General features: G+C 34.7%; 1 protein-coding gene across 1 annotated transcript; it reads left to right on the top strand.

Moving 5' to 3' along the window:
- Positions 1–23049: 23049 nt before the first annotated feature.
- LOC131856340 (small ribosomal subunit protein mS80 (rPPR6)-like) lies at positions 23050–24678 on the top strand. Its single transcript, XM_059208023.1, has one exon. The coding sequence runs from the start codon at positions 23050–23052 to the stop codon at positions 24676–24678; it is 1629 nt and encodes a 542-aa protein (XP_059064006.1).
- Positions 24679–24908: the final 230 nt, after the last annotated feature.

Genomic DNA, 24908 nt, shown 5'->3' with positions numbered 1-24908 from the left:
CTCTATATAATGAAGCTTTATATTCTTGTAATGGTTAATACTATTTTTGAATATATTTATGTTGTAACTAAATATACCTCTGCATGCAATTACTGTAATCATGCATCTACGAATACACAAAGTACTATTTTGATTTATATCTTCTATATATCATAATTGGAGTGTACTCAGGGGGCCCACTTGAGGTACACTTTATTTATTTTTAGATACTTCAGTTTGTAGTTAATAACTTAGTGAGGTTGAACAATACTTGCAACTGTATATTATTTCTGTAGCTTCAACAATTATAATGAGCTAATAGTATAGTGAATTCAAATTAGTCTTAGCATAAACATTTTCATATCCTTTATATATCTATTAATCCACTTGGTAAGAAGATAGTTAATTCATCTCATAGCAGTAGGAATCATTCATTTATTGAATATAGTTTTGTTGGAATAATGAGTATCTTTTTCCTTGTAATTTACTTTACATTCAAATAGCCGACAACCTAAGTAATAACATGATGCATATATTGTGTTGGTCCATCTCAAGTATATGACCCTATTCTGACAATTAAATGCGTGCAATAGCCATGAGAGGTTTCTCAGTTAGATGGTTATCTCCAAGTGTATATGCTACACAACTAATGATCAAAATTAGATATAAGAAAATCTACACACTCCACCTAAGATATGATAAATTTATTTCTTACAATATGATGGAGGACATCACTTAGATGCAACATATGTAGGGGTGACAATATACTCAGATCAATTTGACCTTGAGACATGGGTACTTGCAATACATCTATAGTGACAATAAATGTGAACTTCATTTGAAATTACAACAATTTTGGTGTAGAATCTTTGGAGGGTCTAGAAAATTCTCCAACAAGCATCCTTCTCTTTTGATCTTCTACATTCTTCTCCTTCTCTGTCTCCTTTGCATGATTCTCCTTCTTCCCTTTTGTCTTTTCTTTTGTCATATCTTTTGTCTTCTCTTCCTCCTTTTCTTTTGTTCCCTCTTCTGTTCTTTGTTCTATTTTCTCCTTCTCCAGATCCTCTTTCTTGTCTTCATACTGCGTTCTAAAATCTCTTCAGCTACATCCAAATATTCTATTTTACATTCATTTGATGACCCTGACCAATATCCAAATCAACATTCTGACTCTTCTACTCCTTTTTTCTTCTTTCTGGATCTGACTTACTACTTGTTTCTCTTGGACCAGATCCTATGTTTGTCTTCTCTAAAGGAGAAGAAGAATTTACTTTTAATATCTTCCAAATGTCCTCTCATGACTAAGTTCACCTGTTTATTTTATCTAGAATCTTGTGTTTATGACCTTTTTAATTCTTATTCTTTCTTTCTTTGATAGCATAATGGTTACCATATCTATTGCTTGAGTCCTCATTTAACTCTTTCATTATTGTAACCTTTCTCTTCTTTATCAATACTTCTAATAGCTCCTTAGGTAGTTTATCTTCAATATCATCTACAAATTTGTTAAAGGTAATCAAATTCTTAATTAATGCCTTCTCAATATTCTCCTTGTTTGTCAGGGGTTCATTTGGATACAACCCAATAAAGAAATCTAATTATTCATGCTCACACACTACTCTCACCAAAGTGTCAAGATCCAAAGGCTGATAATCCAAATCTTCAACTTTCTTCTTTTGTTCCTTTTTCTTCTTCAACTCTTTCCTCTTCTTTGTAGGGGTCTCTAGTGGACAAACCAATGTTCTCTATCTTCTTCTAAAAGGCACTATGTCTTCTTCTTCTTCAACTTTAGTCCTTTTGGTTCTTGTACAAATCAAAAATTGTTCCTTCTGAACTTCTTCATCAGTGCTATCACTTTCCACTTCTTCAATCTCTAGCTCTAGACCTACCTTCTCCCTTGTTTCTTTCTATTTATGCCTTTGTACTTTATTTTAACTTGTTGTTGATATGGTAGGGGTTTGAGAGGAGTTTATCTTCACCGGAGGGGAGGCGAAGGTGAACCTAGTCCTCCACTGTGCATACATAGAAGATGCCTAAATCAAAATTTCTCCAAAATAATTTGATATAGGGTGCAGAACAATATTTTGGTACAATTTCTCCATCCTTCTATGATTCTCTTTCTCAATTTTGTCCTTCCTTAACTTAGCTAAGATCTCTTTTGCAGTACCAAATTTAGGCTCATTGGTGTAGCATCCTAAATTATACTCGCCTACAATTTTGTCCTCACCTAGGCCTCACTTTGGTGTTTCAATTTCCAAGGGTTGGTTGGAATGCTAATTCTGCTCACACCACCCATCTATTCTATATTTTCATCAAATTCCCAATCCTCTCCCCAATCTAGAGTCCTAATTTCTAGGACTAGGGCTTGATACGTCCTAATCCCAAATCAGGACCAGGGCGTACCATGCCCTGGGCCTCTTAATTAGGCCCCAAATTGAAGCCTCATAATGATCATAATTAATGAGTGTGATTTTGGATTCTATGTCAGCCTGTTGCAGAAATTTTTTTTTTTTTACGGTCAAGTATAAAAGGAGGTCTACCCCTCTCATTTAAACCTAACAACTTTCAAGATCTCAATTACACTATAGAAAATTCAAGTTAGAAAGCAATCGGCCATTCATCAAGCATTGAAGTAGAAGTGAAGTCAAGTTCAAGCAATTAAGATGACATTCATGATAAATGTTTTAGGAATACATCCTACATGAAACCCTAAAAGCTTTGTGTGAAGACAAACAAAACTTCATCAAGGAAAATGTTAACAAAGACCAATTGCCACTGTAGACGTATAAATCTAACCACTTTCTTAAAATAGATATTTAATATTTATTTTAACTCTATTCCTCCTATTAATTAAATTCCATTTAATTAATTTCTTCATTTTCATCTATTTGATTAAATAAATTACTCAATTTATTTAATTAAATTCACCTAAACCTTTTCTAGCCTTTAATTAAATAAATCACTCTATTTAATTAATTCCCCTTTCTCCCTTTTTAATTAAATTGATCCTTACAAATAAATAAATCTAATTTATTTATTTAAATCCCCCACTTGTATTCATGCAAGTTGCACCTATTTTGTTGAAATAAATTAATTTTATTTTAATTAAAATCCTCCTTCATCCACTTGCATTTTCCTACGTCTCTCACTTGCCTCCTAAACCCCTTCTAGATTCTTCTAATCACTTCCAATTTAGCCTAATTCATCTCCTAATTATTGTCACATTCCTAAGCAAAGAGAAGTCACTTCTCAAAGCCTCCAAAGTCTTTGAAATACATTAAAGGCTTTATGTTCTCAACAAGTTGACTCTCAAAGTCTTCCAAACCATTTAAGGCTCTTACATAACCAGTAATGGTTAACTCAACTTTCTTGCATGATGAGAGACTTTCTCTCTAACTCAACCCCCATCTAACCCAAGGGTCTCATCAAGCATCCATGGCTTTAACCTTGGTCATCCCTTTAACCCTTGCACATGAGTTTACCCCTTGGGTAAAAGCTTTATCCATTGGATAACCCTAACCTAACCTTAACCCTTACCTCCTAGGGTAACCTCCATGTCTTCTCAAGCATTTAGTGCTTCTTTCATCTCCTCTCAAGCAACCTCTTGTTTACAATTGTCACCATTTCATTGGTGAGAATTGTGAACATGGATTGATTAACTTTCAATCCTGGCCCTTGTTAAGATTATTCAATCTCGACCATCCATTGCCCTATTTTCCCTATAAATAGAGCTTTCATTCTTCATTTTCAAAATCAAGTTTTTGTGCATCAAACTTATAGTCATTTTTGCTCAATCAATAATCTTTCATGCATCTACATTATAGTCTAATTACTAAGTATTTAGCCTCTTTTTGTTAAATAATCATAGTAGCATTTAGAAGCATTTTAATATCATAGAATATCCATGTTAGACTAGTATATCATTGCTAGGATAATTTTCTAATCTTATCATCATCTTTATGCTAGATTAATCATCATAGTTTTACTATCATACATCTTAGAATGCATTCATGCTTATAAATAAAAAATCACTCGTTCTTGGAGTTGTCATTCCCAAGTCACTTTGCTCAGTGATTTGAGAGAAAAAATATTGACTTTAGGGATTCTGTGAGATAGAGAATAATGGGAAACCCCTTGGGAAGTTGAACTATTTCGAATAGTTCCTATACTTGCACCAATAGTCACCATTGGTGTGTGGGTCTTTTGAATCCAACCTTTTCTTTTTTGTCGCCCAATTTCCCTGCATACAACCACTACACCAAAAGTTCAAACTGTTAGTGAGAGCATCGCTGGAGAGGTTAGGGTGTTGAGGAGGGTTGAGGGTCCCACACGACAATAGTTTATCCCATTGAGTTGAGAGGTCCGTATTGGACACCATGAACCATGAGACAAGTAAGCTATCACCAATGGTAGTCAAACCCTCCCTAACTGAGTTGCCAGTTTTGTTAACATAGATCAACTGCCACTACACTAAAAGTTTGAACTGCTAGTGAGAGCACCACCAGAGAGGTTAAGGTGTCAAGGAGGGTTGAGGGTCCCACTCAACAAGAGTAAACACAATGGTTTCAAGCATTACATTTGAGATTCAAATTTTCCCTAAAAAAGAAAGTACTTTATTGTTGTCTTTCATTACATTTGTTAATTCAATTTCATGGTTAACTCCAAAACTAGGGTTTGACCTAATGCAAACACCTATTCCCAACTTATTTCCCTTTCTTTCTATATGCAGGAAATAGGTGTGGAGCTATACTTGGGAAATCTGATAGAGTCAATAGTGACAAATAGGTTTAGCTTTCGATGATAGAAAATTCAGAGGACCAGGGTGAATCTATACAACCTGGTCCTAAGAAATTAGGCCAAACTTCGGAGAATTGGTAAGACATATCTTCTTTTGCCCAGATCCAAGTTTGTGGCTTAGTGGGGATATCTATAGCTTACTGTTTTAGTCAGATTGCTTCAATAATTCACTATTTTGCCCTAATTTCATAATTACATTACAAATTCAACTAAGAAAGAGGATAAGTCACCTAAACCAATTGAATCCAATAAGAATCTCAATCTCTTTCCCATTAGGATTGAGACTAGATCTATTGGGTTCAACCCTATTTCAATGTAATTGGGTTAATTAGGTTATTAATGGTTTTATTATCTTAAACCCTAATTCCTAATTTTCCATCTGTTATTGTAATGGTTAGAAAATTAGGAATTAGGGTTTTAGATAATAAAACCATTAACTAGCCCAATTAACCCGATTACATTGAAAGAGGGTTGAACCCAATAGATATAGGCTCAATCCTTATATGAAAGAGATTGAGATTTTGATTGAATTTAATGGGGTGTGTGGTTGATCAATCCTCTTTCTAAGTTCAATGTTGAATTAGGGAAAAATAAGTGATTATTGAAGTGATTTGGTAGAAATAGTGAGCTACACATGTTGTACAGAGCCACCGACTTGGATCTGAGAAAAATAATATGTTTTGGATCTGTTCCGAGAAGTTCAGCCTATTTTTTGGGGACTAGGTTGTATCAATTCACCACGGTCCTATGAATTTATCGATGTCAAAAGATGAACATGTTCATCTTTGGGAGTTTTGTCAACCCTCTCAAATGCATCTATGTACTTGTTTCCTACACACAATAAGAAAGGGGAAATTTTTGGGAGTAGGGATTTGCTTAAGTCAAACCCTAGTTTAGGAATTAACCTTGAATGAAATAATGTAAAAACTAAAATAAATGGTGGATGGGTATACCTTAGATCTACAATTGTTGGTGATGATGCTTTTCTCTTTGAATGTAACCATAAATGTTGTATGTAATGGCATGACAAACACAAAACCCTAAACACACACACATTCTTGCATAGAAATTGACATGACTTTGCTCCACAATGCTTGATGATGAATATGCATCTTTGAAGATCTCTAAAAATACTTGATAATGAATGCTTCACGGATGCACAAATATTATATTGCTTGTAGATGGAGGCTTAAATCTAAAATGAATAGATATAATGTCTTTTTATAGGGATTTAAAGGTAAATGACTAATTAGGCCAACCTCCAACGGTCATGTATAGCCATGGGGATGAATTCACACCAGGGAAATATAACAACTACCCTATTTCAAATTTGGTTCCCATTGAGAGGGACCATGGCATTTTAGGGCGCCATGGTCCAAACCAGGACATACTTGACGCCTTGGTCCCACTACAAAGGGGACCAAAATAAGGTGCTAGGCAAGTGGGTACCCCTCTATGGGACCCACAATAGGTTGTACATGACATCAAAGTTAGGTAATAATCATAAATCAGACCTAAAGAGGGCATGGGGATAAAACATGCTAAAGTGGAAGCACAAACATGAGGTGTAAATTGGACCGGTGACAATTTACGACGTTACAATTACATTTTGGTGAACCCAATATCTCGCATGGTTAATTTTGTTTTCTTGTCTCAAATATGAGTTTTATGCCTTTTAAAATTCAAATTTGCACTCATAGATTGAATTTTTAATTGAATTACATAAATTTAGAGGTTAAATTCACAAAAAACCCTAATTTATAATTCTAAAATTAACTTGGATGTATAATTTCTCATTGGTATTTTTTAGATTCAATCTTTATGACATGTTATCTTATGATTTAAAGGCATTTCTTGTTCCAAATCTCAAATCAAATTGCTTAATTAATTGGTTAATCAATCATGTTTACAATAAATTGCATTGCTTAATCATAGTTTTAAAAAATTTCATTCAATTTACCTTCTTTGTGCATTATTTTTGTTACCATTAGTCTTACATACAATATTACCATGAGAAGAAGTTGTAGAATTAAGGCTTCCCAAGGTTTAACCACTAAGGATATGGAGCCTAATTTGGATAACTTATTTCATGAGAATGTTGGTGCTTCCTCCAACCCAAAAAATGACATCATTTATCCCCATTCTCCTCACACTTCTCATGATGTGTATGAATCACTAACTAGGGTTACTATTGACCAATTGGAGAAGATTGATAATGAATTTAAAAATATTCAACAATGGATCAGCCAACAATACCCGAAAAGTGAGGCAACCCCTTTACTTGAAGGATTAAAGAGAATGGTGCAAAGTGATAAAATATGTGTTGATTTGCTTTGTGACATTTCTCATATTATTAACACTAATATTATTCTAATCAAAATTTGTGTTGAGTATTTGGTTACTCTCAACCCACTAGTCAAGTTAGTCATTCCATTCCTATGCCTACATCCTTGCCTAGTGTTCCTACATTTACATCTTCTATCATGACTACTTCCACACAAAATGTTAATCTACACTTATTAGTCATGGGGCTATCCCATTAATTAATATGAATACATACCTTCTTCCTTGAGTCTTCTATTTGTATCCCAATTATCTAGTCCCATACCAACATACCATGGTGTTCCACCTCCTTATTCATAGCCTCCACCTACATATAACAATGCTACTCCTCCATCCCAATCCAACATGTCCAATTTCAATTAATCCACCGAAGAAACCATCAATAATCTATCCCAAACTTTTAAATCCCCACAACAACAATTGGCTTCCATTACTCAATAAAAGTTCAATGTACCCACATTTGATATAGCAAGCCCATTATCTGATGACATTGTTCATGTTGTTCCTCCCAAACATATGGAAGTCCCTCAATTGGAGTTGTGCAATGGAAAATATGACCTCTTGACTCATGTGAAGACATTTCAAACTTTCTGTAGTGATTTATCTCATGACTAAAGACTTGTGACTAAATTGTTTAGTAGAACCTTTAGGGATAAAGCTTTGCAATGGTAAAGTTCTTCGTTTCCTTGTTCTATTACTTCATTTCAACAATTGGCTAATGCTTTCATTCAACAATTTCAAAATAGTATTGGATCATAAAATTAATTTGATTGATTTGATTCATTGTAAGAAAGGAGTTAAAGAAAAAGTTATTGATTTTGCTAGTAATTATAAACATTTGCATTCTTAAATTGCTTCTCAAGTTCCTGATCATCACGTTCCAAAAAAAATCATTACTAATTTACAAAAAGATATTAGAGATAAACTTCTATTTTTTGAGTTTACTTCCTTTATGCAATTGTGCACAATGCTTCATAATTATCAGCTTAAATTGAGTTAATTTGAATCATCTCCTTCAATGGATCTGATTGATAGGAATGGGAGTGCTCAACAATCATTTGTGAAGTTTAAACCGAACAAAGGTTACATCAAGATAAATGATAACATCAACACTCAAGTGGAAGCCACAACATCAGGTGTGACATCTTTATCTAGATATTTTAGAAAAGAATTAACTCCTCTTTCTGAGTCTTTGCATACTATAGTGTCAAAGTTGATAAATGCTAATGTGTTGAAACTTCCTCCCATCAAGCCAATTGACACTTTTAAACAATTGCCACCCTATCATGATCCCAAACTTTTTATCAATATCATCTTCAAAAGGGCATGATACTGAGAAATGCTATACATTGCGTAGTAAGATTCAAGATTTCATTCATAATAATACTATATTTGTAGCTGGTGTGACTGACAAAGGAAACAAATCTATAGCTCCTCCTAACCAAGACCTCCAAATATTCACTAATCCTTTGCTTTCTCACTCTACAGATGTTGTTGAGTTAAATTCTCTTTCCTTTTCTCATGATGACCTTGGTATGGAATCTAACAATGTTGTGAATCTTGTGGATAAACCTATACCTCCTAAATACTTATGCATTATGTTTCACCATAGTGAGACTATTGTTGAACCTGATGGCCCATTATATATCACTGCGAAGATCAAAGACAAACTCTCATGAGGGGTGCTCATTGATACAGTGTGTATGGTGAATGTGATTATTGAAGAATATCTTTACATTTTACAATTGCATCAATAACATATGATAAATATGATGCTATGGTCAAGGTGTATGATGGTTTCTCTTTCCCTACTATTAGTTCTATCATTCTCCCTGTTGAGGTTGCTACTAAGTTCTTAGATGTGACTTTTGCTCTCATTCTTACATTGGATCAATTCTATGTGAAGATGGGATATCCTTGGCTCTCTTCCATGAAAGCTATTCCTTCAACAATTCATAAATATTTGAAATTATTAGATAATGTCACTATCATAACAATTAATCACAACCTTTACCAACCCACAATGAAGCATGGTAATTTCACCCTTGATTATTTTTGGCCTCAACAACCTGAGCCTCCTAAGCCTCAAACTGCTATCATTTTCTTATCTTATTAAAAGTGGAAAAATGAGATGATTATGTCCTTGAATAAGCCTAGAGATCGTATACTTTTGGATATTCCTCCCCCTCATAATGAACCTCATATTCTTCCTACACCTTTCTATTCCTCCCATATACACCTCACTCCTGCCTCCTACATCATACAAAGGAAAGCGCTTGGCATCTTCTATGTCTCAACGTAGTAAGGTTTCTCTTGTTCCTCCTCATTTAAAGGTAGGCAAAAAGCCTATGTCCATTGATACTCAACCTTCACAAGTCTTGGCTAAAACTAAAAGGAATTGTTGTGTGAGATAACATCAATGAATATGTCGTGCCAATGCTCATGAACTTGCTCCCCAAACCATTTCCTCCCCGAAGACACCAAATGTTGATTTGATCCCATTTGTTCATCCTTCACCTAACCCTATCGAGGAAGTTCAACCTAAATCACTAAGATTAAAAATGCTTAATAAAAATGACGGGTCATGCTCTTTTCATATTAAAGAGCCTATTTGTATTAATCTAGATGGTATAGATAATGATGTTGTTCATGCTAACAATGTTGATTCTAATAATTCTAGTGGTATGTATGAGCTTGTTGATGTTAATCATGATCTATCTTCACATTTTTCAAAAGCATCACCCCTAGCTCCTAGTGACAAAGTGACTCATGATTAGAGCATGGTCCTGGTTTGGAACTTACAATAGCTCCATCCATCGTTCTCAAAGTAGCTCCTCTTGCAATTTGTCCACCTTCCCTAAATGATGTTGAGAAATATTGAGAGGAACAAATTATTTTCTTTATTAGCTTCATTTGTGTCATAGACCCTCTCTTGTGTGTTTGCTTTTTTGTAATGTGCTTCCCCCGTGATAAGTTGATTGATATATTTTTGTGTTGTGTTAAGTTCTCTTTGGATGACCCTTGTTAGTCTGTTGGTACAAGGTAATAAAGAGGCCAAACTTGTTATGACATTATTCTATTTGTATATCTTTTCTACTATATATCCCTTGTGTTATCTACTTGGGGATGATGCAAAGCATTGAGTCTCTTTTTGGTCTCTTCCATGTTGACTAAAAAAGACACATGTTCTCTTCTTCCATCATATTTTTAGTTCCACTACCTTTGTGGGATGAGGTCAATTCAATATAAATATTTTGTTATACATTATTTATCATAAGAGCATACTAAACCCAAAGATAGTGGATCCCTTATGTGATTTTATGTTTTGTGACCATTATCCTTTGATTTGCCATTTCTTGGGAGCATCTCACTGTGGTAATATGCTTGTCTTTTGGATGCATGCTACCTTAAATAAATTGCTCTCGATAAGGCGTCTGCAATCGATTTAATGTGGGGGAATGTACTTCACTTAATGTTACACCTTTATACACACACCATGACATGTTTTCATACTCAAGTTACTTTGCAAACTAAGCTTTTTACTTTGTAATTTGGTTTTTTTTTTTCACGACTCATCGTAATAAAATCTTACTAGTCTAGTGCAATCATGTGTTCTCTCTTCTCTCCTTTCTTATGTTCTCCCTTCAATCTCAATATTAGAGAGTAAGATCCTAAAGTCCTTGGGGGATTAGTGTGTCTTGTCTCTTTGATACGTTGATAGAAGTTTTTCAATTCAACATTGTACTTTACCGTGAGTATGCTTAGTCTCATACTCCCACTAAAGTGGGGGCTAAATGTAGCAATCTAAATTGTACTCGCCTACAATTTTGTCCTCACCTAGGAATCACTTTGATGTTTTGGTTTCCAAGGCCTAATTGCAATGCTAATTCTACTCACACCACCCATCTATTCTGCATTTTCATCAACTTCCCAATCCAGAGTCTTAATTTCTGAGACTAAGGCATGGCACACCTTGGTCCCAAATCAGGACCAGTGCATACCTTTCCTTGGTCCTAAATTAGGATCAGGGCGTACCATGCCCTATGCCTCTTAATTGGGCCCCAAATTGAATCCTCATCAATGATCATCATTAATGATCGGGAATTTGGATCCCATGTTGGCCTGTTGCGGAAATTCAATTTTATTTTCAATGGTCAATTATTAAAGGAGGTCTACCCCTCTCATTTAAACCTAACAACTTTCAAGATCTCAATTACACTATAGCTAATATAAGTGAGCAAGCAAACAGTCATTCAAAAAGCATTGGAGTAGAAGTGAAGTCAAGTTCAAGCATTGAAGATGGCATTCATGATTAATGTTTTATGAAGACATCCTGCATGAAACCCTAAAATATTTGTGTGAAGACAAACAAAAAATCATCAAGATAAACGTTGTGGTTTCAATCACTACATTTTAGAATCAGTCTTTCCCTCAAAGGGAAAATACTTTATTGTAGTCTTTCATTACATTTGTCAATTCAATTTCATGGTTAATTCCAAAACTAGGGTTTGACCATGACAAACCCCTATTACCAACATATTTCCATTTCTTTATGTGTGTAGGAAATAGGTGTGAAGATGTACTCAAGAAATCAAGTAGAGTCAATAGTGAGGAATAGGTTCTGTATATGGTGAAAATGGATAACAATAATAACAATATTGAAAGGCTAAATGAATTCAACCACAAAACCCTAGCCTAACAATCAACAAAGATCCACCATAACATATGAAGATTACCTAAGAGAAATGCAAATCACATGAAATCACAAAGATTATACCATCACATGTCCAATAGGGTTTTGATCTCCATTCTTCCTATCTCCATTGAGCTTGTTTGATATATTTGCTCTCAGATTTTATGTGCACAAGAGCTCAACAAAGAACGAAATGTGGTTGCAAGTATGATTGTCTATGCCAAGTAGTCAATTGATCAAGTAGTTAGGGTTTGATAATGAGTGAAGCATCTCCTTATATAGAAGACACAATATGAAATGGAGGGATAAGATTGAGAGGTGTAAAAGGAGGTCGGCTATGATTAGAGGGTAGGTAAAAGAAATAATAAAATAATGAAAGGGGTAGGTAGTGTATGAATTAAGAGATGAATGACATGTGTCATGGGTAGAAAAGGCTAATGAATTAATTAAATAAATAAAGATTTATTTAATTAATAGAAGAAGTGGGATCAATTAAATAAATAAGATATTTATTTAATTTAGGAAAATGATAATTTAAATAAATAAATGTATTTATTTAAATGAGAAATAAGGCTAGAAGAGGATAAATGAATTAATTAAATAAATAAAGATTTATTTAATTAATAGAAGAATTAGGCTTAGATAATTAAATAAATAAAATATTTATTTAATTAGACTGGACAATTTTGAGTGTCTACAGGTTCAACTTTTGACGACAAAAAATTCAGAGGACTGGGGCAAATCTATACTACTTGGTCCTTAAAAATAAGGTCAAACTTCTAAGAATTGGTTTGACACATCTTTTTTTTCCTAGATCCAAGTTTGTGGCTTAGTGGGATATCTGTAGCTTACTATTTCTGTTAGATTGCTTCAATAATTTATTATTTTGCCCTAATTTCACAATTACATTACTAATTCAACTAAGAAAGAGGATAAGTCACCTTAACTAGTTGAATCCAATTAGAATCATAGTCTCTTTCTCATTAGGATTGAACCTAGATCTATTGGGTTCAACCCTCTTTCAATATAATTGGGTTAATTAGGTTAGTTAGTGATTTTATTTTCTTAAATCCTAATTCCTAATTTTCCATCCATTACAATTGGGATCTACCAACATCTTTATTATTTGAGTAATGTATCTCTCTACTTCTTTTGTAGACACTTCATAGGGCAACTTAGGTACCCAAGGTGTTCTCGGCTCAATAATCTTGATATTGAAATGACCTCTATTTACCAAAAATGTAAACACATCTTTATACTTTTGTGGATCAAATCTGTTGTAAATCTCTCTCTCTCTCTCTCTCTCTCTCTCTCTCTCTCTCTCTCTCTCTCTCTCTCTCTCTCTCTCTCTCTCTCTCTCTCTCTCTCTCTCGCATTATATCCTAATAATTCTTGAACTACCTTGAGTATAGGGTGTTATATGCATATCCACTCATCTCAAAAGGACCTAATGTGCTATCTAATTTGAATTGCAATTGGGGAAAACTTATCCCAAACATTACACTTAATTCTAGGAACTTCATTCATGAACATGAAAGCCAAATAGATAATCAAGGATCCAAACCTGAACTGATATTTTCTCTTCTTTGTTTTTTTCAAGTTTTCCAAAAGTTGTTGCCTCAAAAGTTCACAAAGGTCAAATCTTTCTTCCACAACCACCATTTGACGTGTACTGTGAATTGCTATTGTGGTGAAAAAACCCTCATAGTTTTGGTGGTAGACCTTGTATACCAAATAATTTGTAACATACCAAACTCTTAACGCAACAATGCCTTCCACAATCATGGCTCTTTCGTCATACATCAATCCGGTAAGCTACACAATAGTATTAATTTTCACTATCTTCTTCATCAAAACAATATTGGTGGAACACAAACCAAACAATTCCCTAGTGGCATCCTTTGTAATTTTGTATGGCTAGTAAAGACACATCACATCGTCATGAATCCAACTCAAAATGATTCCAACCCATGCTTCATCATAGATAAAATAAAAAAATTCCTTCCAAATATTCATACCCATCTTTGAAATCATCTTGTACTCCTTGAATGTCATTAAGTCAACTTTGGTAAGTTTCTTCCATACATCATGAAATTTCATGTGATTGATCTTTGCAATAGGTGCATGAATGTATGCCCTAAAATCCTTTGTGTTAACCATATCTATCAGAACCCTAAAAAATGCTCCTTCCTTTTTCACCATCATCACATAAGGATACAACTAGAAAACAAGTTGTGGCTTCAATTCAAGATCAACAACAATGGGTGCAACCATTTTGTACTTTCACAGACCGAACTAGAAAACTAGGGTATGCTAAAAACCTTCAAACACACTTATCGCACAAAAAGTTCATTTGCACCAAAGAGCTTTTCAAATTCACAAGATCACAAGTGATTGAAATCAACTCAAAATGCTAAGTTTTCTTGTTGCATCCACCTACTTAGGGTTTAGCTGGCATAAATGCATTTTACAGTTATAACTCAAAAAGTTGATACTTTGTTTCATTAGAATCCACAAACAACATTGTGAATCACCATAAACATCTAGAAACATCCAAAAATATCTTCACAACCTCTACTATGCTGAAAAAAACTTAGCATCCCAACTACAAGGGGGTCCATAAGATCTTCAATCAAATCTCCCCCTCAAACAATGCATATTGTTTAATTATTGAAAGAGGAATTTGCACCATCAATGGGTGTGAACCCATCCTTAGTCCTTTCTTCCACTTTCTCATCTAATTTTTCACCCATGTCATCTTCATCTTCTCCTTTTATTCATTTACATCAATCTTCTTTACTAGACCAATAGTCTTCTCATTATTTCCTCTACAAAACCTAGCAACGTGTCCTGATTTATTACTGTTATAACAAGTAAGACTTTGCCGTGGACAATTTATACTTCTTCTGATATTATACTTGCGCTCAAAAGACTTGTGCCCAAATTTGTTGCATTCATAACAATATCCATTGAATGCTTGAATGTTTCTACCCTAGTTTGTATTCACATATCCATTCCATACCATCCTACTTCTGCACTCATTTGCTTTGTGTCTAAACTTACTACAAGAGTAACACTAACCATTAAATTATTGAGATCCGATCTGACTTGTACATACACTAGCTCTATGTCCAAACTTGTTGCATGAAAAATAGTTACCATTAAAGGTTGATGAATGCTTGGTTTGAGCAAGAGGAGTCCTAACATTTTTCTTTGTCTGGACCGAAATGAGACCTTGGTGATCTTTATTAGGGTCCTTCAATTCATCCTTGACCTTTTCCTTTCCTTTATCTTCTTTGCTAGGAATCTTATAATTTTCACCTTTCTCAAAGCCAAGTCCGTCTTTATCATTATTTTTCTTCTAAGCACTCAACATCACATCGATTACTTTACTACCATTTTTAAGCTTCAGGCCTTTGTCAATTTGTTCATTTTCTTCTTTCATCTCTTTTCTCAGCATGTTCACTTCTTCAAGTTTGGTACATTCTTTGGTTTTGTCATGTAATTTTGTTTCAAAATCGTCAATGGCTTTTTTCCTTCATTGAGTAGATTTCTTAGATATGAAATCTTTTCTTCTTCTTTCTTGCACTTATTTTTTCTTTCATCTAGATTTGCTAGAGAATGCCTCAATTTTTCTTCCATATCCACAACAACATCACTATTCCACTCAAGTTGATCCATAGCATCCAAATCTCTTTCAAAATTAAACATAGTGTTCAAATCCCAAATCTACCTTAGTTCTTAAAATATAACATCAGGAACCTTGCTCTGATACCAAATGTTGAACACTACCAGATGCTGAGAGGGGGGGAAGGTGGTGAATCAACATACACTAAAACTTAATCATAATGAACCTTTTACTTAACATTTACTTCATCCACCATATGCATGAGAGTAAATACATAAAACCACAAAAGCAACCACACATAAACAACAAGATTTTTACATGGAAAACCCAAACTAGAAAAAACGACGGTGAAAAATATCTCACTATATGATAATCAAATTACAATGTTTAGGTCAGTGAACAAGGAGCTCATTGTCCCTGGAATGACTTGGAAGACTAAGTCACACATCCTTAGGTAAGATACAAAAGTGACTTGCAAACACTTCTTTAGGAAAAGATACAAAATTTCAGTTAGAGTAGTATCGATAGGATTGAACTTCAAAGAACCACATCCACTAAAATGATGATCACAATTCACTATTCAAAACATATTAGAAACTGACTTCATTATCGATCTGCTATACTTTTGAACCTCTATACTACTTCTCATTCACTTCACACAACCCACCCAACTTGTCTATGTGTTCCCACAGTGATTCCATCCAAGTAATATATCATCCACAACCTCAACAACATCAATTAGGTCAGCCTAATTAGATACAACATGCAAATACAGAACAATCGGTCCAAAAATAATCTCCAATGTATTGTAGCATACAAATTAAGATGTGTGAGGCATCACACCATGTCAGGACACCTTCTTGTCCATTCCAAATCATCACCCACAGATCCACATGCAAACTACAAAAACCAAAACATTATAGGTTAGGTACAAAAGATAAAGTGGTTAAGGTACAACAACACAATTGACACCTATTATGATGCAGACCACCAAAGACATAAGCAAATGAGCAAGATAACATCACCAAATATCAACAACATTGAATAATCAAGTCGTATCACCAAAATACTAGTAGACATAGAAATGCATCACATTCTTGTACACTAACACCAAAATAGTCACACATGCTTGAATTGCAATTGTGGATCTCATAAATCAACACCAAAGATCAAGAAACTGTCACAACCCTAATTGTGACCCAACCCTAAATTTTGTGCCCTAATTTTGTAATGACATGCTTACATACATGCTCACTGGATATGAAACCCAATTGTCATAACATTTGGCCCTAAATTTTTGTACTACTATCCTTGTATGTTTTCTTATTTGGATCTTTATCTAATCATTAGAGTAACCGTTTTAATGACATTGAAATGTGGTAGTTATGACAGTTACAAATTGAACTATGAATGTATATATAAGTTATGCGAATTGAAATCATAAAAAAATGGTAATATTGTGAAGAATCAATTTATTTTTATGTATCATTATCTTTCATATGAGATGGACTAATTTAATTCCTAATATTGGAGGGTGGTAGGATAGTTATGTACTCTCACAGAGGAGACATAGAGTATCACCGGGAAGCAGAGTCTAGCCATTCAAGAGCAATGTGTGTGAAAATATACACACACAACACATAGCATCATTACCATAGTTTGCATTTCGCAATAGGAAGGGTAAATTAGAGTGCCTTAATTATTTATCAAAAATTAGATAAGGAATTAATTTTTTATTTCCTTTTATATATATTATTATTAATTCTATATTTACAATAATATATAATAAGGCCATTAATAAAAGCGGGGAAACAATTTATATATGTATACATAATAGCAATAATAAAATAATAGGCATTATAGTAAAATATCCCATGAGGGTGGGACCCAAGGGTTGGTAGCAGAACTAAACAAAAAAAAATTACATAATAAAAATACTCACAATTTATTAAGTAACTTTAAAGGTACGTATTCCCCCTCCCTCATGTTACTCAAGGCAAGGAAATAAAGGTAAAAGGGGTGCTACCTGTCTAAGAGATACCTGCCCGCTGTCACCAAGAAAGAAAGGATAATCTAAACTTTATTAGCACCTAGCACCTTAGGAAGAGGTTCTTCTCCCATGTAGCAAAGAAGGAAGGGTGTGGGGCATAAAACAAAGAAAAGGTAAATGTATTTGGGGTTTTTTTACTATGATAATTTGGAGAGGAGGTCAGCACACCAAGGGAAGGGAGTGGAAGACTGTGTGATGTTTTAAGCAATAAATTTCTGCATTACTATACAGAGGTATGCATTGGGGTTGTTTTCACTTTTCTCTTTAAGTGTTGATAAGCTTACTGTATGTGTAGGCAAGCATTAGCTGATGGGAATAAGATAGAATCATTAAAACAAACAAGCAGATTTAAAAAAAACAAAAAACAAAAAAAACCTATGGTCTTAGTGCTGTGATAGGCTAGTCTTCACTCCACTTGGTTTCTTGTTGTCATGGTAAAATGGCACTGGTTAGACCATTAGCTGGTTAAAATACAACTTAGAATTTCTTTCCATATTAATTTTCCAAATGAAAGACAACTTTTAGTTGTTCAAAATTCAGAGATGTTTGGGACATATTAGAAATGTTATGAGCATGGGTTAATAATGCCTAACCCCAGATGGAAGTAGAACTAAAAGCTCTATGAAAAGAGGGACTTTTTGGGCATATATGAGTATGTAAGCTACTGTGAAACTTTTCAGGAAGGTCTGAAAATGAAAATTTTTGATCATGGGTTGCATGTGACTGAGTAAATTATACATCAGTGAAGGGGAAAGCTGGTATATATAATGATTCCACATGACTAATATAGTAAATTACGACAGTTATATGCTACCCACCATCAGTAATAATGCGTGATTTATGAATTTATCATCAACTGATAAGTTCTATAGAAAACTGTGAACCACCAACACAGTGAAGCAGGGATTGAACAATGCAACCACTAGAATCATTAAGCTCGATATTGCTTTTGACTGTTGTAATTCTGCAATACTTATTTTTTTTCGGCACCTTACTTGATTCTATGCATCCTCTTCAGTTCTGATCAATTGTATGACCAACAGTCCTATGCAAGTTTTGATCAATTGTATACTCCAAAAGAAACTTTGATACAATATTGTCTCACATAGAAGTTTCTAATGTAGTTCCCGACAACTTTGTTGTAAGCCCACCTAAATGTAATCTTACTCCATTGTCAATGAAATACACTGTTATTAATAAGAACAATGGATAATGGCATAACTGATTGAACATGGGAAACCATATACAACCAAGCATTCTAGGGTAAAACCTCAAAAAATCTAGGGCCCTATGTTAGCCGAAATTATTTGCATATAATCATTGTCAACATGTGTGAGGGTGATAATGAATTACATGCTTTGGCCAAAGCGAGTAACTCTAATTATTAGCCAAGAATTGTTGGGTTAAAATTGAGTCACTTCATGGATAAAGGGGCATATGCATAGATATTTTTGTTTTGGTATTAATAGGATGCATGTGTCAGTTGCACCATAATGTACAATTTTCACACATGTTGGCCACAAAATGCTAGACTCCCCATGATGGGTCGAGCTCCCTTGTAGGGTAGCATGGGGAAGTCTATAGCTTCATGGTAGGGTGGAAAATCGTTTTGGTGATGCTCTCTCTCTCTCTCAATCCCCTTTCTTTTCTTAGATTATGGAGAAAGGATGAAAGAGGTTTGGACTTCTTTGTTATGTTAAAACTTAAGTCAAAAAATTAATTGATCAAAAGGTGAATAATTTTTATTTCAGATCAAATTTTTCTTACTTTGTTCTTCTCTTAAGATATGTATGACTTGGTAGCAATGATAGTACTTTCATATGGTAGCCTCTGATTGTCCTAAATCTCTATATCCTTTGTAATGGATTTGAGAACTTACCAAAATTCAGATGAATATTCAACTAGGGTTTAGTTTTTTTACCTTTGATGACAAATGCACTATGTTGTTAAGCACTTGTAGAGGATATAGTGGTACACATTATTTCAAGTTGTTATTGCTTGTAGGATACATGTGTTAGGATAATTGGTGAACAACTGAGAGGGCGGGAGGGGGGGGTGAATCAGTTGTTAACAGATTATAACTTTCAATCCACAATACAACCTTAAACAGATCAAGTACCGGTAAAGCACAAATAGATGCCGGTAGAAACAAATACCGGTAAACAATACAACTTAACAATTAACTAGATAATCAATGCAAAGCAATCATACCACATAACACCATGATTTGTATGTGGAAAACTCAGAAAGGGAAAAACCACAGTGGGAAGCCTACCCACAGTCAGATGATACTTCTGCAAAAAGTATGTGTTACAATGAGGGGTCTGCACTTGCAGGAAGACACACTACCTAGAGCTCATTACGAAAGAGTCTCACTGACTACAGAGAGGCTACAACCTTCTCAAGATAAATGGACAACAATCCAATAGAGTGAACTGCTGGAAATAGCATCTACTATGCTTGATTACAGTCCCGATTAAGCTCAATGCCGGAGGACTAGATCCTCTTCTAACGATCACCAATGATCGATTAACTCCTCTGCCTGAATGATATTACAATATTCCCACATTACATTCCTTGATCATGACCTTTTAAATAACTATGATACTTTACAAAGAGTTTCTACCTCTTATTTATACAAACCCTAAGGCCTAAACCAATTAGGTCGGCCACCTAAAGATATTACAATAATATCATTACATAATTCCTTATTACAGTGATATGTCATGTCGGCTTAAGACCAAAATAACAAATCCATAAAACATCTCGAATCATCCAGGTAACGTGTAGAGTACACGTTAGCATGATACTGGTCCATAACCTAGATAGGTACCAGACCTATTTTGGGTCCTCCACACCAAAGCAATGTCTTCAAGCAATTGAAGCACGATCAACGAACATCTTCAACATCTTGAAATCCTTGAAGAAGCTACACCAACACCAATTGTGCATCCTGTCATGATTCCTCAATGAAAGCTCTGTTGGTAAAGCCTTAAACTAGTGCCAGTAAGGGTTTACCAGTGTGTATGATAACATCCAATTATCAAGCCAATACCAACTGACCAAAACATGCTTATGGAGCATATAACACATGAAATCCAATATACTTTACTGATCCAAACATGACGGAAGTGCCAACTAGATAATCTCTTCTACCAGTAACACTAGATCTTATACTGGTAACCTCTCTGCCGGTAACCATCCATAACAACCAGTGTAAATTTGTCTACCGGTAACAACTAGTGTTGACATCAATGACAAACATCAGTGCCACACATAGCCATAGTGCCAACAACATGAACTTGTGCTATGATTAGGATGAGTAGATCTTTATTCTTGGAAAACTTTCATTATGATTGTTGAAGTATTGTATTATTATATTCATTACTTGTAACTGGTGAAAGGCTACCCGTTTGTTTATGCTAATACAAAAACTTTATGATACATCTTTATAAGCCTTCTAAAGTGTCCACAAATAGATTCCACACATCCACAAGATCACAAAGCTAACCCACTGTTACTGCATTATACTAGACCTCATCTAAACCAATTAAGGCTACCAAGTTACACATCCAGATCAACAAGTTTGACATCAATGACAACAAGAACTCATATTTGCAACACTATGGGACCCTTCCACCTTTCAATGGAAAAAATTGCCTTTGTTTAAATCCCAATTCCACCTCTCAACCTTTAATAAGCAACCAATTATTGAAATTCTACAATTAGTTACTCTTGAACTTCACAATTTGTTATCCTTGGATTGCCATGTAGTCTTTTTGAATGATTGGAGATAGCCTAATGCTCATGGAATCTGCTTCTACCCACTTTGAACCAATTACGAACGATTCCTTCCTCATATCACTATCTCACCTCATCTCAATAGGAAATGACACTGTTCATTTCTTTGATCCAAATGGAACAAGCTCAGTCTTCAAATCCAGAAGTCCAAAGCTAATGCATAATTTCCACTCTTAGCATGGAAAGTTCTTCATGTTAAGTTGCCTTTTAATAATCGCCTGAAATTTGTTTACCCTCTACCCACTCACCTTTTTTGTGCCCAAATTAGAATCTGTAAAACATGCTTTTTGGCTCTACACTCATGCTCAAAACTTATGAAATTCTTTGTTCATCGCCTTGCCTGCCTTATTCCCTCAAGCCTGGTCTTGGAAATCACCTCCTTGGCGCTTCTTCATCCTTCAATATTTTATCCCACACTTGCAAACATGTCATTATCAAATGTCTTTGAACACTCTGTTGCAATGTTGTTTTGTCTAACACAATCCTTCCCTTGTAGATATAAATTCAAATGACTTGTGCTAATTTGTCTCTCCAAATAGAGTATCTGCATACAAGTTGGCGTAATATTTCACAAGATGGCAAAGTTCACAATCTTCTTCAACAACTGAGCACAAGTATTGAGACTAAGGCACGACTAAGGAAGTTCCAAATTTTTAATATCCATTTGGTTGGAGAATGACAAGCATGATAACTGTTGTATCTTTTTGTATCTTATTGAATTATGATGTAACTGCATTTGTTATTTTTAGTTTTTTTTTTTTGTTGTAGTTCTTGTTGTTTTCAGCCGTGGCTTTCTTGTTCCAACCACCTTTGTTATAGCTGTAGCTATTACTTATCAACTTTTCATGTTTCAACTATTGTAGTTTGCTATACTAATATTGATGTTTCTTAGTGATTTGCAATTCTTTATTTTGCTTCTTTCAATTAAAAAAACTCAAAGCTATTGAATAAGCATAAACGAAAAAGACTAAAATAACTCCTAGAAAAAAGAAGTGGTATGATAATCCCATGGAAAGGAAAAAACATCAAGAATGAACTAACCTCATGATCTCATACAACTACTTGCTTTTAGAGAAACAAAACGCCTATTAAATTAAATAACTTAAAATATGATATATAATTTATCTTAAAATATTAGAACTACTACAATTTAAAAATTAAAATTCAATTCTTTACAAATAAAGAAGATTGAAATTACGCAACTACCAAAAATATACAACATGATCTTACATTTTTCCTATTTTTAGTATTTCCTTTCATTTTTTAAAAATATTCTATATTTACATTAAAAATATTTTCAAATATATATAAATATACTTAGACATCAAGGGACCCCTCCCCCAAAAAATACAACTTAAAAATTTGAACAATATAATCAAATTAGGGACACGACTAATCTGACTCCAAAATTATCATATCTTACCACCAATAACAAAATAGACAAGAATGATTGTGTGGCTCGATAGAAGTACCGCTGTCTCCCACTACAATATAACACCCATAACCGCTATCCCCCACTACAATATAACACCCATAGAACGTTTTTGGAACTAGGCTAGAATAGCTACAGCCCAAATTCATCACTTGGACACTATAATTTCAAAACTTCAGATTTGAGAATTAGGAATCAATTAAGGATAAAAAAATATATAATATAAACCCCTAACACAATTCTGCAATAATCCCAAACCAAAAACCCTATGACAGTGTATTAAAATTCAGATTTTGGAATGGGTTTTCAGACTTTTACAGTCCAACATGTGGAAGTCTAAGGCTGGATTGATTTTTCGCAGGGTTTCATCAGCATTTGATACCTCGCCTTCTTTTGCAGTAACGAACAGGGTTCGAATCATAGCCAGAAGCCAGCAAAGTCAGGTAGTTTCTGTAGTACCCATCCGTTTTTATTCTTACGCCAAAAATATTATAAGCTCTAATACAAATACACAATCGAACAGTCCTAAAGAAGATTCGTATAGTTCTGATAAACCCCAGATTGAAAGTATTTTGCCTACTAATGATTCCGAAAACACTGAGAAATGCGAGGAAGATGCTGAGAAAGTGGTTTCTCTTCTCAAGAAGAGAATAGAGGAGGTAGAAGATCTGGAAAAAGAGCTGGAAACCCTAGATATTGAGATAAATGGGAAAATGATAGCGAAAGTGGTAAAATTCTCAGGGTTCAAGACTCAGTATTTCTTTTGGTTCTTTCGGTGGGCACTCAAACAGCCCGATTATGTGCCTAGTAGTCAAATTATGGATACCATTGCTTTGGTCATTTGCAATAGGGGTGGGAGGAAGTGGTTGAAATCTTTGATTGAAGAACTTGCAGAAAGTCAGAAGGGCATCGTGACTGCCACTGCATTGAACACTTTGATTGATCACCTGGCATGCGCTAAGAGACCAAAGGAGGCGCTAGAGGTTTTTCAACAGTTTGATAAATTTGATTGCAAACCTGGACCTAAGTCCTATTTTGTCACCATCCAGGGTCTTTGTAGTGCATCTATGTTTGAAGAAGCATTCTCTGTTTTTGAAGAAATGGAAATGGCTGGTTATTTTCCTGGTAATGGATCTACTGCTAGTAAAATTATAAGGTGGTTTTGTAAAGGGGGTAGGACGAAAGATGCCCATATGATTTACTTGAGGTGTATGGATAAAGGGAAGTTCCCTAGAATGGTTTCGATAAATGCTCTGGTTGATTCCCTTTGCAATGAGGCAAATACCCCAGAGGTTGCTGCTGAAGTCCTACGGGCTATTCCTCGCAAGGAGCGAAAGCATGGTTTGAAAGCGCATTTTACCGTAGTTCAGGCACTCTGCAAAACCCAGAAGATAGAAGAAGCTGAAGCATTGTTGTCACAGATGGTGAAAGCTGGACCACGTCCTGATCGTGCAACATATAACACCATCATTACTGGTGTCTGCAAAGCTGAAAAGGCAGAGAGAGCCACAGAATTGCTTGAAGAGATGACAAGCAGGCGAATTAGACCTGATATATATTCCTTTAATGTAATCATGGCCAGCTTTGCTAGGGCAGGAAAGATGCAGGAAGCTTGTGATATCTTTTCAAAAGCCAAGGAAGCTAAGATAAAATTTCATTACATAACATACAAGATATTGATAGATGGATTTTGCAGATTGGGCGACCCTAAAACTGCCCATCAGTATTTCTCTGAGCTAAAAGAGAGTGGTCGCCCTCCTAAAATGGAAATTTACTCTAATTTGGTTAGGGCATATATCATGCAGGGTTTGGATTGGCAAACAGCCAAGAAGCTGTTACATGAAATGGAATTGAAGGGACATTCCCATACTCCAGATACTCAAAGTCTTGTTGATGCTGCAAATAAATTGGAGGAGGAAGCATTACTAACAGAAGCACGTCGGATCATTAGATAGTATAAAGACATTTTTATTCTAAGGAGTTTTTATTCTTTTATTCGACTTGGCAAAATGAAAGCCAATCATGTCATTTGGTTTGGGCTTAGCATGCGGGAATTTCCATTGTAGACAATTTAATTTGATTTCTATTTACAATTACAATGTTGATAAAGTGCAGTATTATGATCTTGAGATTTTGACCAACGATAAGTTGTGAATGGTTCCAACTTGCAAGCTTTGTATTCCTC

Source organism: Cryptomeria japonica, chromosome 1 (assembly GCF_030272615.1).
Source record: "Cryptomeria japonica chromosome 1, Sugi_1.0, whole genome shotgun sequence".
Classification (NCBI taxonomy): Eukaryota; Viridiplantae; Streptophyta; class Pinopsida; order Cupressales; family Cupressaceae; genus Cryptomeria; species Cryptomeria japonica.
The sequence above is the reverse complement of the archived record's forward strand: the minus strand, read 5'-3'. Positions and strand labels throughout refer to the sequence as shown.

Bases quoted from the DNA above. Each gene is read 5' to 3' on its own strand.
- LOC131856340 (XM_059208023.1), top strand. From the start codon at position 23,050: ATGTGGAAGTCTAAGGCTGGATTGATTTTTCGCAGGGTTTCATCAGCA.